Source organism: Sinocyclocheilus anshuiensis, unplaced genomic scaffold (genome assembly GCF_001515605.1).
Source record: "Sinocyclocheilus anshuiensis isolate Anshui unplaced genomic scaffold, SAMN03320099.WGS_v1.1 scaffold63, whole genome shotgun sequence".
Lineage (NCBI taxonomy): Eukaryota > Metazoa > Chordata > Actinopteri > Cypriniformes > Cyprinidae > Sinocyclocheilus > Sinocyclocheilus anshuiensis.
This window is the reverse complement of record NW_015552625.1, coordinates 2,339,128-2,352,993: the sequence shown is the minus strand read 5'-3', so window position 1 is coordinate 2,352,993 and position 13,866 is coordinate 2,339,128. Positions and strand designations below refer to the sequence as shown.

Genomic DNA, 13,866 nt, shown 5'->3' with positions numbered 1-13,866 from the left:
AAAAGTAATGCATTACAATATTGCGTTACTCCCTACAAAAGTAACTAATTACGTTACTTAGTTACTTTTTATGGAAAGTAATTCGTTATATTACTTTTGCGTTACTTTCGCGTTACTTTTTAAATATGAGCAGGGCTTGATTGTTTTTAATATAAGAAGTTCTATTTATAGCAAATGTAAAAGCCCTTTCACACCAAAAAGTGTAATGAATAAACCTCAGGCTGAAGCAAAAGTAAATTCACGCAGGAGAAGAAACACTCTTCAGCAATAAAAAAACTAAGCACAATTGTTAGTTTATCTAAAGTCATTTTTGCTTTTTAGTATGGTTGAACTGGATCATCAAGGTCAGCAGCAAAGACATCAGTTAATAAAATGGGATTAGATACATTTGTGTTATTTAACATATTTAATTATTGCAGATTTGCGTCATATTCTGAGTTTGCATTTCACTGTTTTAATTAATTTTGATGAATACTAAATCTGTTTTTTGTGAGTGGGATGAATTAATGCACATTCACATTTAGTCTAGAACTACAGTAGCATCATGTTCACACAGCGCACACAACTCCGCTGCACTTCCGATTTCTCCCAGTATGGGGACAGGAGAGCTGTCAGTCAATAAATGGGAAAACAAAGTAACTGGCGTTACTTTTTTGAAAAAGTAACTCAGATATTTTCTTGTAAATTAAAAAAGTAATCCATTACTTTACTAGTTACTTGAAAAAAGTAATCTGATTACGTAACTCGCGTTACTTGTAATGCGTTACTACCTCCAACACTGCTTATAAGCTATTTTTAAGTTGTATATAAATTTTTAGGGGACAAATATATAAATTAGATTTTTTTTCCAAGAAAAAAGAAGCTTATTATGTATTTTGAAGCTTATGTATTTTAAATATTGGATATACAATAATAACTTTTAGCTAGTTTTTTTTTAAAAAGCCAGAAGACAACAACTTATAATTTATTTCTAATCTTTTTATTTTCAGAAACTCTTAACTAAATATGTAATAGTTAACATAATAATGTAATGATACCATGACTCATTTAACTGAATTCAATTATTAACATTTACTTTAGATCAATTATTCCATCAAATCTGGACTGGCCAAGTTGTTTCCATCCCTTTCAAATTGCTTTTTTAATTGCTTTTAAGTTTGTACTTGTTTTAGTCCTGCTGCTGTTTGTTCTCTATGAAAGAGCTAGATTAAATATATATTTTTTTTAAATGCAGTCAGTCCAGTAGTCATGCCACTCCTTATAAGGAATGGCGTTAGAATGGGCCTTAGTAAAGCTATCCAAGAGTCTTTTTATTTTTAGATATCTAAGAAACATTATTTTGAGGCAAATCTGATGGGAAAGAGGACCTGTAGCGTGTGCCATGCGTTACCTTTCTATAATGTTGCTGTTCAAATTTTCATAGCTTCTGCAGCTAAAAGAAAAGTGAAGGAAACACTTACTGGAAAGAAACAGGAACCTGATAAGACCGGTGGCATGGGAGGTCTTTTCCCAAGTAGCGGGGAGAAGGACAAGAAACCACAGGAAAAGTCAGGAGGAGGACTATTTGGTGGCCTCCTTAAAGCAGAGGGACCAGGGGAAAACAGCGGCGGAGGAGCCTTTGGTGCTGGAGGCAGCAATGCAGCAGACAACAGTGGTGCAGACAGCAGTGAGTAATAAACAAATACATACACACACACACACACACACACACACACACACACAAAAGTCAAAACCTGATGGGTCTAGCAATAATGTAAATCCACCATGCACAATATAAATCATTCATCTTTTGTGTTTGATTAGGTTTCAACGATGCACTGGATGACCTTGCTAATGAGTTCTCTGAGAAATGATGTTCTGACAACTAGGAAAAATCTCTTTGGCTGAGTTCTTCAGCTGGAGACCTCTCTTACATCAGCACCAAGTGTCATGGACTAAAACAATATTAGAGGATATTCATTTGTTACCAATGTAAATAGTTTTAAATAGATGTCTCTTTAATATCTTATGTACAACTACTAAAAAAAGACTAGAAATTACATTCATATTAGGTATTGTTTAAATAAGTTTATTTAGCATGCTTTTGTTTTCAAAACTGTGTGATTGAATACATGTTGAGTGAATAAAGCTAAATAAAAAAATAAGTTATTACTGAATGAAAAAGGTCTCGTTTTATCCACGTACAGTACATGAGCATTGAGTATAATCTTATTGTTTTTTCTTTACTTTTTTTTTTTGGTCAATATTTTAAAACATTTCAAAGTACAAATATAAATAACCCAGTAAATCAGCTGACACACTGCACATTTTCATGTACATTTTATTAATTTTAGACAATTTAAAAAGGCAATACAAAGTCTGTTTTTTAAAGGCTGTTTCATATTAAATGCTAATATGATGAAAATAAACATTTGCTCCCAAATACACGCCTTAACATTTGCCAATTATTAAGAAATTAAACACTGACCAGTAAGGACAAGGACACATTTAAAAACGAAGGAAGCTTTGGGTTATCACTGAAAACTGTTCCAAGGAGCAGCAAAACCAACATTTTGGTAATGGATATAAAAAAGCCTGAGATTGATCCTGCATCCCTTTCCCACTTGACCATTAATTTTGTCAAAATGGGTGGGGAAAAAAGTAACCATCTAGAAATTCTAGAAACTGGTTTTAGAAACAACAGTGTGCGGCTGTGACTCTAAGGCTTAATGTGTTTCCAATATGCAGCGACTTCAATAACACATGACCTGAAGAAAACATTACAAAATAGCTGTAATATTGATCGGTGTTTCCTGTTGAGACATTCCCGCTATGCTCTGAAACATGGCAAGGAGAGTGCATTAAAGGGACTTTGGCATTAAAGCTTTTCTAAAAGCCATGGGTATTTAAAAAGGGATGAAAAACTAGAAAAGACCAGAGGATTCTAAAGATGCGTATTGGTAAACACATGCATAAATGATATGACATATATATTTGGATGTATAAAATGTAAACGTGAGGAGCTGAGGGGTTAAGTGATATACCTCAGGTCTGCGCAGATAAACAGACTCCGATATAGAGTCAGGTGAATAATACAACCGTCTATGTGAAGGTGAGACCAGCCTCATGGTACACTTTGAAGACTTTCTCAATGGCGTTGACGTAGGCCGCTGTCCTCAGGTCTAGCCCAAGGTTATACCTGTTGGCTGTGCGCATGATTTGCTAAAAGAGGAGAGATGAATTATGTGAACAAATGAAGCCTTCCTGAAACAGTATTTTACATGACGGGCTCTTCATACATCAAACTAGCTTAAACACATAGTACGCTGCCTCCTGAGACAGCATTTTTAATCCATCATACTCATACTACTTAAAGTGAATGTTGCTGTAAAATGAATCGTAATTATGCTGCCTCCAAAAATACCTAATTTTGGTCAAAATCTAGTGCAGCATTGCATGTGTCCTTTGCGGAGAAGCCAAATATAGGCAATATACACTATGATGACTAAGATGTACACTACCGGTCAAAAGTTTGGGATCAAAACTATTTTTACATTACAAGTCTTACTGATCCTAAACTTTTGACCGGTAGTGTATATTGAAAAGCTTACTTTCTGTTTAATACTGAAAAATATCAATAAAGATAGCTTAATTAAACAGTGTAATAGACAATTTGACCCAACATACTGGACTGAGCAGACCCTCTAGCTAATGGTTTCAATGATCCACACATCTTTGGGTGTGGTGAATGACTAATAATCCATTAAATGGGCTGGATCTCATTTCCAGTTCAGAAACAAATAACTGACAGCAACAATAACACATGAACAAAAATGCTGTTCTCTGGTTACCAGATCCCAGTTTCACACAAAAGCTGTAGCTGGGTGTGTAACAAGTAGAGTATCTGATTGTTTGCATGTTCAGAAGGGCACTGATGCAGTGTGACATTAAATGTTGATGGAGAGATGTTAGATGCCATCTAACACAACTGTAAGCAGGGATAGTAATAATTAATCGGCTATTGATTTATTGTTATTAATCATAATCTGTATGTCTAGCAGGGTCTGACGTCATTACTAAGACTGGTGTAGCAGAATGCATTTAATATGAATTATTATTTGACAGGGCTCGAAATTAACTTTTTTACTTGGTAGCACTGGTGCATTTCGGGAGCATATGCGACCAAAATGGTCGCAATTTCGAGCCTTGCTTGACTATAATAATAATAAAAAATAAAAAATAAATTATATTTGAAATAAAGATCGACAAAATATATTAATAACAAGAATAATTACTACTACTACAAATAATAATAATAATAATAATTAACAATGCTAATACAGTAACTAAAAACTAAAAATATAAAACAATAGATTAAAAATATAAAAATGACATAAGAATACATGTTATTATATATTATATATATTAAAAAATATATTTTCAAAATATATATACAGCAGCAAATATAAATAAAGGCATAATGTATATTTGTATATAATTATATAAATAAATTGAAAAGATTATTATATATTTACAGTATATATCTACTTACTCTGGCTGATCGCTCCATTGTGTAAGCCAATCCAGAATGCACAATGTCCTTTTCAGAAGCTCCCTACCAGATGAGCAAAACAAGCGTATAAAACTCCAGCAGTCTAATTTAAAACTATTGTTAAAAATGCAAATGATATGTGCAGAGAGCTTCTGCGTTTATACTCACAGAAATCCTCTCTTGAAATTCAGATGTGGGAACAACAGGTATGGCTCCACCATGTTTCCCAAACTTCCTTTCCAGACTCTCCTGGACAGACACTGCCAAACAACACAGCAGATCCCCATTAGCAATGAGCAAACGGACACATGGATTTAAGATAATAATGGTCAAATGCTAATCTTCCCAAAACAATGCTTATTCTCTCTTACAACTTTTCTGAGGCCCAAATCTGTGATTTAGTTAAATATTTTATAAAGGGTGCAATAAAGTATGGTCATGTGTTTTAGTGTATGAATATGCTCAAATGAACGCTATACCATTCAACATGGGTTTGCCCCTGTTTCTGCCTGTCTGTTTTCACCATGTGATTATCAGTGAAGTGAGGTCATTTCAGGCCAGTCAGATGAAAGGCAGGACAGAGCACACATTTGTGTTTTTGTGTATACATGCAAGCATGCCTGGATACTCTCAAGGGGACACCAATCCCACTATATTTGCTTGTGGGAGCAGAATAAACCAAGTGAACAAAAACACCACATGACCTATTCTAGCCCGCCTGAACACCAACATAATCTAGAGCAATTAGAAAATGGAAAACAAGCCTATCCAGAGAGCTAAATCAGCAGAACAACAAGACTGGGAATTGATTTGCAAACAATCACACCATTGGTAGGGAGATTTCTATCAGCAAACACTTCAAGTATGTTGACTATGTATGTTTTCTGGACAAATTTTTGACTTACTAAGGAGATGGTAGTTTGAGTCCCTTTCGTATTTGAAGGTCAGTCTGCCATAACTGACGTGGTTTAGGTTCTTCAGCCACTCAAAGTAGGAGACCGTCACACCTCCAGCATTCAGGTACATGTCCTATATATGCATAATTATTTATTTATTTTTAGTATTCTATTGGCATCAAAGGCTATTTTTAAGGCAAGATCAAAGTAGTTTAAAAAAGGGAAAAAAACTCAAATTTCATTACAATAATACAATAAAACCTATATAAAAATCTCCTGTAAATAAAATCAAAATAAAGGTAAATTGATTAAATAAGATCAAATCACCTGTATATGCATATATATATATATATATATATAAAAAGTATTACAGGCTGGTAAATTTTGATTTAATATTAAAATAACATTTAGGATTGGAAAACGTACAGGGATCACCATGATATTCCTCTCTAGGAATATCTTGTCAGCTTCAGGGGTGGTGGGACCGTTAGCTCCTTCAGCAATGATCTGTGAAAATAATCTGCGTTACTCATTTTTCTTTAATATTCTCATTGCAGCTTCTCTGGAGTGGCATAATACAATTAATAACTCATCTACATTAAAATGACTATTGTTATGGTTGACTCTGTGTTGACCTCTAACCTTGGCCTTGATGTTGTTCGCATTTTTATTTGTAAGTTGTTTTTCACTTGCAGCAGGGATCAGGATATCACACTCAGCTTCCAAGATGCTGCCTTCATAGGGGGTGGCATTTGGAAAGCCAACAATAGTGCCATTGGCCTGGAAAATGTGAGTATTTGATGTATTGATACATTTGGATTATAGAGTTGCATTTACTATATGTAGTACTGCTAATTGGCCACAAGGTGGCTGCTTTACAGTGAAAATTCTTACACTGCTCTGAAGCTTCAGCAAGAATGTCGCTCTAAAGGAAATGAGCGATTGATACTCACCAGCTTATAGTCTTCCAGCTCTTTGGGATCAATGCCTTTTGGGTTCCAGATGCTTCCATCCAGCTCTCCGACACCCACACACTTTGCTCCGTTACGATGCAGATAACGCATGGAGTGCAGGCCCACATTACCAAAACCCTACCACAAAAATCAGGAGAATACATTAAATATTTTTTATACTGACAGCGGAGCTGATGGATTTAGTGCATGAGCATTGCTAAACATCTAAATACACTGCAAAACAAAGTCAGTATTTGTGTTAAAATTAAAATATCTAAACATCACTAAAACAAAATACACTTCAGAAGTTCAAGTTAAAGATTGAAGAATTGTTTTCAGAGAACATAGCTTGAATTAACATACATTTCCTTACCCTTCTGAGTCTCTGACAAGTAGTCTAATCATAATCTAACTATATTTTTAGATTTATGCTTAAAACGGGGATAAATACACAAAAACTCAATTCAAGATATATTTAGTATAAAAAAGATACATTTAGTATCTTAAGGTATTTTACCTAACCCTAAGTGAATTTATTTGGTTTGAATTATTTACACATATTTAGACACAAGTACAAACACAAAAATTAATTAACTAAAAAAATATAAATAAAACAGCTAATTTCTACTTGCATTTAGCACCAGATGAATGAGTTAAACCATGTTTATGCTGCAAAAAAGCACAATATTAGTTCTTGGCTTTGTCTTTGAAGACAAAAGGCACAATATTTCATTATTATTCCATTAAATATATCACATGAAAAATCCTTCATCCTGTCCCAATTACTTCTAAATTATGTTTATATTTACAATATATTTTTTATTTCTCTGACATTACAATGAAGTGTTGCAACACGTAGTAAAATTAATGAGTTTTTAATCATTTATGTCGGAAGTGTAACATTTGAAGGTCTTGCACACTTTTAAGCATTCTTAATAAATATTGATTGGGCATCTAAAAGCACATTCTGAATATTTAAAGTCCTTAGATAAGCAAAGTCAGAATGGTCCATGTCAGCGTACACTAACTGCTGGAACAGAGTGGTGAGATAATGGACAACATGCATGTAAGTTCCACCATGAAAGAAAACAGAAAATACAGTAGTACTTTTAGATCAATTTCATAAACTTGAAGTGTGGTTTAAGTTTTATTGACTTGCACAAACCTGAACGACAAATGTCTTGTCTCCAAACCCCGGGCTTAGGCCCAGCTGGCTCATGTAAGCAGCCTCATTGACAAAGTTTTCAATGCCATGGAAGACACCACGGCCAGTGGCAGATATACGCCCGTGGATTCCACCCTGGCTGATGGGCTTACCGGTAACACAGGCATAAGCATTGATATCCTGATAAAGAAGAATGATATTTTAGAATTAGAATTCTAAGCATTAGAAGAATGTTGTTTGCATTCAAACAGAATAACCTCGATTCTAATAATGAGGCACAAAGCTATGAGTTCGGTGTTACTGTGTTATGACTATTATTCAGTATAAGGTCCTGTTGATGTTACAGCATATCTCTCATGCCCTTTCAATTATCTCGCTACAGGGCAGCTCACAAATAGGACAGAACATCACGGCTACCTAGACAAAGCAAATGACTGCCATGGGAGGACAGACTGTATTGAAAGAGTCTGTCAGTAGAGGGTGCTTTGTTCTCTCGGTCCTATAAACACCATGCTCTTTGTCAGGGACAGTAAAGGCTCTGGGCACTGAGTCACCAGCACAGCCACAATCTGTTTGTTAATTCTTACAGATATCCTGTGTGCTTTTCCAACATAGCTGCAATATGTGTAAAAGCTTAAGAAATCACTGCACCATATCAAGGTAATGTATGCATCAAATACATTTTCTGTATGTGCTGTATTTATCTAAAATATTATGCTATGAAATGGGGGAAACTAGATCTGAATTTCCTGAAGGAAGTGTTTGCAAGGCAGCAAAAGAGAGAGTATACTATTTACACAAAACCAGAGTAAGTATGTCTTGTTTACAGAAGCATCAACATGCAAGACAGGTATAAATAGTTAGATACATGGAAATGCATGGAAGACTAAATGAATCAACATTTGCTATGCAAAGAGATTTAAGAAAGAGGACAACTGCAAATATTACAACACCGTTGCTGCTAGATGCATTTTGAATGCTAAAAATAAATAAAACTACTATAGTGGAAATTACATACAAAACAGTATTATACTTTATATGTTAAGTGGTTTGGGTTAAATTAATTTCAGCAAACCTGTTGTAAACTATATGAACACTTGGTCAGGTTCCTCAACTTACATGATGGCCCATTGTGTTAGCATATGTGTCAGCAATCCAGGACATTTCCCTTTCTCCTGTGCTCATGTCCGGGGCTGGGACGTCAATGCCAGGCCCTGCCAAAGGAAACAGAAATGAGTGTGCTACTGATCCGCCCTTCCCATGGCCATGGCTCAGATATTTAACTTAAATATCTGGACACAATAATGGCAATCATAAAATACACTATACATACAATGTATTATGTGATAATTGTCACATTGTGGCAACTGTGTCACTGCACAATTTTATGAGAGAAGCTACAGTACAGTGTGGGAATCCTGCACAGACTCAAAAACACCACCTACTTAAGGAAAGTTGGCTCTGTTACAAGCTCTTTACAGACTATTGTAATATAATATGAATACAGCATATCTAGGCTTTTGGGCTACAGGTTAAATATCTTGTAATGTAGAAGTGGTGTCAATATCAGCCTGGCTGTTAATCTTAACTGTGCCATCTGATGATAAGTATTACATTACAATTGTTAAGGAGTGTTATTGTGTTGCAGTTTAATCTGCCATAGAATTCCTGCTTCATTCTTGTCTAAATAGTAAAATACGCTAAACTGATGTCATTTGGGATCAACAAATATCAATTCTGCTGAGCTTTTGCTGAACTCGGGAAAAGATTCATTTTGTGCCTGCTCATATCTCACCAATGAAGCCCTTTTTAGCTAACTCAATAGTAAACCTTCTTGTGATCTTCTCCAGCTCTGTGTCCTGTGTAAGGAAAACAAAAAATGACGGGACATCAGCGACTATAATGTGATTAACAATATGAAAGTATACATTAAGAAAGCAATGCTTGAGCATTCGTTGTTCCAGCTGTAGACGGGGAGTCTGTCATCAGAACACTAAACTCAAGATTGCATGTTTAATTCACCAATGATTAATTACAAACAAACAAAGGACAGTCATAAACCCCTATAGGATTTTACTTTGCATGTCAAGAAATAAACACCATTCTGAATCTGGTTGGTTCCAGAGTTTCTGAACATCTGTCCAATACTAGCAATCTTACTGTTTTTTCTAGAACAATGTCATAAAATCGTCAACATCATCTAAAGAGGATGGGCTCTAGAAAATGCAAATACATATCTAGACATTCTGCAGGAGCATTTATTATTAGAGGCAAAATATCTGAAGTTAATGTCTCTTACCATCTTCCAAAATTATATTTAGTCAGAGAATCTGAAGAAAACACTCACAGAGTAATTCTTTGGGTTAATTTTCACCCCCGCTTTAGCTCCTCCAAAAGGCACATCTGTGGAGAACACAGTTCATGCGAATGATTAAACGTTCACACTAACAACCACAACCAAATAAATTTACACATAAGCAAACTTACCTACAACTGCACATTTGTATGTCATCAGTGAGGCAAGGGCTTTCACCTCATCCACTGACACCTCTGTGCTGTAACGGATACCTGGAGAAACAGAAGCAGTGTCCTCATCCATCAGACTGTAGGTCTATGCAAATAATGTCTGTAGATCACTCAAGTCATTAAACAAGCATCAAAATAAATCACATGCATTATAGCCTTTGTTTTATGATGCTAAGACAGGATATTCTCTATCGATTAAAGCTTACAACTCCACAACACTTTGATAACCTTTTTTATATTACTTGAGTTCTTATATAATTCAGGACATTTTAGGGTGTTTTAAAGCTCTTGGGAAAAAAGAATATATAACGGAATGAAAGCTGCCAAATATTTGTCCGCTGCCTTGTATGTCAGTTAAAATAGCATTGATGATCCGGGCAATATGCTGTTTAGTGTAGGAGGTCTGGAAAATCCAAATGCTCTAACGGCCTTGGGAAAAAAATAAAAAAATAGATCTACAGTTCTTAGAGGGGAAATTTTGTGTGGCAGGACAGGCAGTAAACCAACCATCGTGATGACTCACTCTCTCCACTGAAGTACAAGGGAAGAAAATCTAGGCAGGGCCCAAACTGGGTGTGGTTAAAGCCAGTGTGACTACCCCAAACTAAACATCTCTGTTTTCAATCGGCCTCAAAAGCGCTGCTTGAACCGCAGTGGCAAGTTCTTGAATTCATGGACGATGAGCTAGTAATTCATTTCAAATTAAAGCGATAGTTCATACAAAAATGACATTTTTGTCATCATTTACTCACTCGACAGTTGACGTTAGGCATTCACTTCCATAGTATGGAAAAAGTACTATGGAATCCAATGGCTAGCCGCAACTGTTTGGTTACAGACATTCTCCAAAATATCTTCTTTTGACTGCTCTTTTTTTTCTCTCCATTTCTGTCACCGATGGAGTTTTGGTTCCCTGCCACTGTTGCATTTGGCTTGCTTTGTTGGGACACTTATATATCTGGCAATATTGTCGACTTGATTGCACAGATACTATCTGAACTGAACTGAGCTGGACGATGACATCACTGAATCAATGATGAACTGACTTTAACTTGAAAATTGAGTTTTTACTATCATTCTCTTGCATTATGGACACACTGTTTTCCTGTTTAAAGCTGCTTTGACACAATCTATATTGTATAAAGTGCTATATAAATAAAGGTGACTTGACTTCTGCTCAACAGAAGAAAGAAACTCATACAGGTTTGGAACAGCTTGAGGGTGAGTAAATTATAACATTTTGGGATGAACTATCCCTATAAAGAAGTAGTATCCTTTATGAGTTTATTGGTGATTAAGTGTGCAAGAAAACTCAAAAAGGTAGTTTCATTGGCTCTTCTGTATGCATATTGTGGTATTAGCATGTCTACTGTACATATTCAGGGAGTCCAAAGTCTGCATTCTTTCACTTATTATACTGTATGCATGTTTTGCTGAATCTTCATTTATTGCATATTTAATCAAATAGCAGAATAGGATTGCAGGTTATATTATTCTTTACCTAGTTTCCTTATATCTCAATAAAAGGAAATATAGTAAAAAAATAGTACAGTATAAATTACAGCCACAAACTTTTTATTTCTATGGTAAAAAAACTTTTACTTTGAGCTCCTCCCCCATGTAAACTGGTTATGAGGTCTCTTTTACATTAGCTTAATAAGAGACTTCCCAGCACACAAGGTGCAAAAACACGATATCTTGTTATCCGGTTACTAGACCTCAAGGTAAAACCATTGATTAAGCTAATTTACAAACTTAACTGTTTAAAGTCTAGCCATAAATTCAATGACTGTCTCACTGAAAGCTCCTCTTAAATCTACTCAATAGAAGATCAAGCAGTGTACATTATAAGATCTCTTCCAAAACTTTGCTGATCAATTTAGCCTAACTCTAGGGGTCGACCGATTATCGGCGCCGATATTAAGCATTTTTATGATGATCGGTATCGGTCATTTTCAAAACCGATTCGCCGATGAAATAACTTCATTTTGAAATGCGCTATTTGGCTCTGATGCAGCCTGTCAGAACTCACCACTCTGTGGCCTAAAGCAGTCTCCGCCCACCGCTCATCTGATTTGTTGGGAGTCACGTCCGACCAATCAATGCGGAATTCACTCTCACTCCAAAAGCCTTGCTAACTGGAGCTGCTTCAGTGATCACGCATCAGTTGTCTCTCAAAGGTAAGGCAGCGTGTCTCTGTGTATGTAAATGGCACAGACCAGCGGTTTTGTTTTCTGCACATACAAAGTGTGCGACTCTCGCGGTGATTTCAGCTTCTGTCGTATCACTACGAGGAGATATATACATGAACAACATCTCCAGAACTGCTCTGACTGTTTTATCTCAAAGTATATCAAAACACTATGTTTATATTTATAAATATTTACAAATATGTGTGCCAACTTGTTTGTACTACAGTCACATTATAGAGCAGTAACTTAAGAAGAGATGACAACATTTTTTAAATTGAAAGCTTGTATATATTAACTATATACTGAACTAAGTTACAGTTCAAATGTGTTTAAAATCATATATCGTATTGGGACCCATTTTATATTAAGTGACCTTAACTATACTTACATTTAAATTTATCATTTGATACAATGCACTTTTTGTGTACATACATGTTTTTACATTGTACTTATATTTAAAAAATACCATCCTGTAATAACACGTGTAATTAATTTCTGTAGTTACATATATAATTACACTGCTGACCCTACCTCTACCCCTTAAACCTAACCAGACCACCAAAACCAGCCCATAACCTTACATGTATCCCACCTCAATGGCAGCAAAAGGTTTTATAAATTCAACATGAACACAATAGGTTCATCATCCCTAACAATTCATTATTTTATTATTAAGTACATGATATTTAAAGACACCTAATATAAAGTGGGATCTGGTACTGTATATGAATTGTATGCATTGCAGTTTGACCTTTTGCCAGCTGAAAGTAATAGCATCTGCTACCGCCATTGTAGAATGACCCAGAAGACAAAGGCAAGGCACACAGATCTCTCTGTGAACAGTCCAGCACCATTCAGTACAGAGAATGTCTGGACTCATGCTTACATACTCAACAAGAGGAAGTATCTAAGGGCAAGATGGCAGTGAATCTGAGTGAATCTGTGTTTCAGTCACAATGTGCATGTGGACAGAGATCTGCTGTTCTGTTTAAAATGGGCTGTATACTCTCACACTGGTTGTCCCACTGCTTTCTACTATAGGTCATCCTAAATTTAACATGACGCCAAATAAGCCCTTCAAATTGAGCTGGATGGGACAACAGGTGTCCAGTAATGTAATTCCGACTAGGTCTGGCCGATTATCGGCGCCGATATTAAGCATTTTTATGATGATCGGTATCGGTCATTTTCAAAACCGATTCGCCGATAAAATAACTTCATTTTGAAATGCGCTATTTGGCTCCTGTCAGAACTGTCAGAACTCACCACTCTGTGGCCTAAAGCAGTCTCCGCCCACCGCTCATCTGATTTGACGTCCGACCCGAGTCAGACCAATCAAAGCGGAATTCACTCTCACTCCGAAAGCGCTTGCTAACTTGAGCTGCTTCAGTGATCACGCAGCATCAGTTGTCTCTCAAAACTTAAGTTAAGCAATAAATCGCAAGCCACTAACTGTTACACTGAAGTTGCAAAACACTTCAATATTATCTATGATTTCCGCGATGCAGAAAATGTGGACGGAATCGTCATATATCATATAAATGGAATTTACTGTATGACGCGGAATGTCACGGAATTTGTCAAAGTTTGGATTCAAGAGTAG

General features: G+C 35.8%; 2 protein-coding genes across 3 annotated transcripts in view; one reads left to right on the top strand and one right to left on the bottom strand.

Annotated features, from left to right (window-relative positions):
- Nucleotides 1-2,306: 2,306 nt before the first annotated feature.
- The window catches only part of glud1a (glutamate dehydrogenase 1a), a 17,209-nt gene continuing 5,649 nt past the window's right edge, over nucleotides 2,307-13,866 (bottom strand). For both annotated transcript variants that reach the window (XM_016457674.1, XM_016457675.1), the window contains exons 2-13: nucleotides 10,033-10,113; nucleotides 9,893-9,948; nucleotides 9,341-9,404; nucleotides 8,665-8,759; nucleotides 7,546-7,725; nucleotides 6,381-6,518; nucleotides 6,070-6,207; nucleotides 5,854-5,934; nucleotides 5,437-5,560; nucleotides 4,700-4,791; nucleotides 4,532-4,594; nucleotides 2,307-3,201 (exon numbers count right to left, since the gene is read on the bottom strand). In XM_016457674.1, the coding sequence (XP_016313160.1) occupies nucleotides 3,082-3,201; nucleotides 4,532-4,594; nucleotides 4,700-4,791; nucleotides 5,437-5,560; nucleotides 5,854-5,934; nucleotides 6,070-6,207; nucleotides 6,381-6,518; nucleotides 7,546-7,725; nucleotides 8,665-8,759; nucleotides 9,341-9,404; nucleotides 9,893-9,948; nucleotides 10,033-10,113 (1,232 nt within the window). In that variant the 3' untranslated portion in view covers nucleotides 2,307-3,081. The remainder of the gene's footprint in view (nucleotides 3,202-4,531; nucleotides 4,595-4,699; nucleotides 4,792-5,436; nucleotides 5,561-5,853; nucleotides 5,935-6,069; nucleotides 6,208-6,380; nucleotides 6,519-7,545; nucleotides 7,726-8,664; nucleotides 8,760-9,340; nucleotides 9,405-9,892; nucleotides 9,949-10,032; nucleotides 10,114-13,866) is intronic.
- Nucleotides 12,219-13,866, top strand: part of shld2 (shieldin complex subunit 2) — a 17,390-nt gene continuing 15,742 nt past the window's right edge. The window contains exon 1 of the mRNA XM_016457671.1: nucleotides 12,219-12,251. The gene's annotated coding sequence lies outside the window, so the exon portion shown is untranslated. The remainder of the gene's footprint in view (nucleotides 12,252-13,866) is intronic.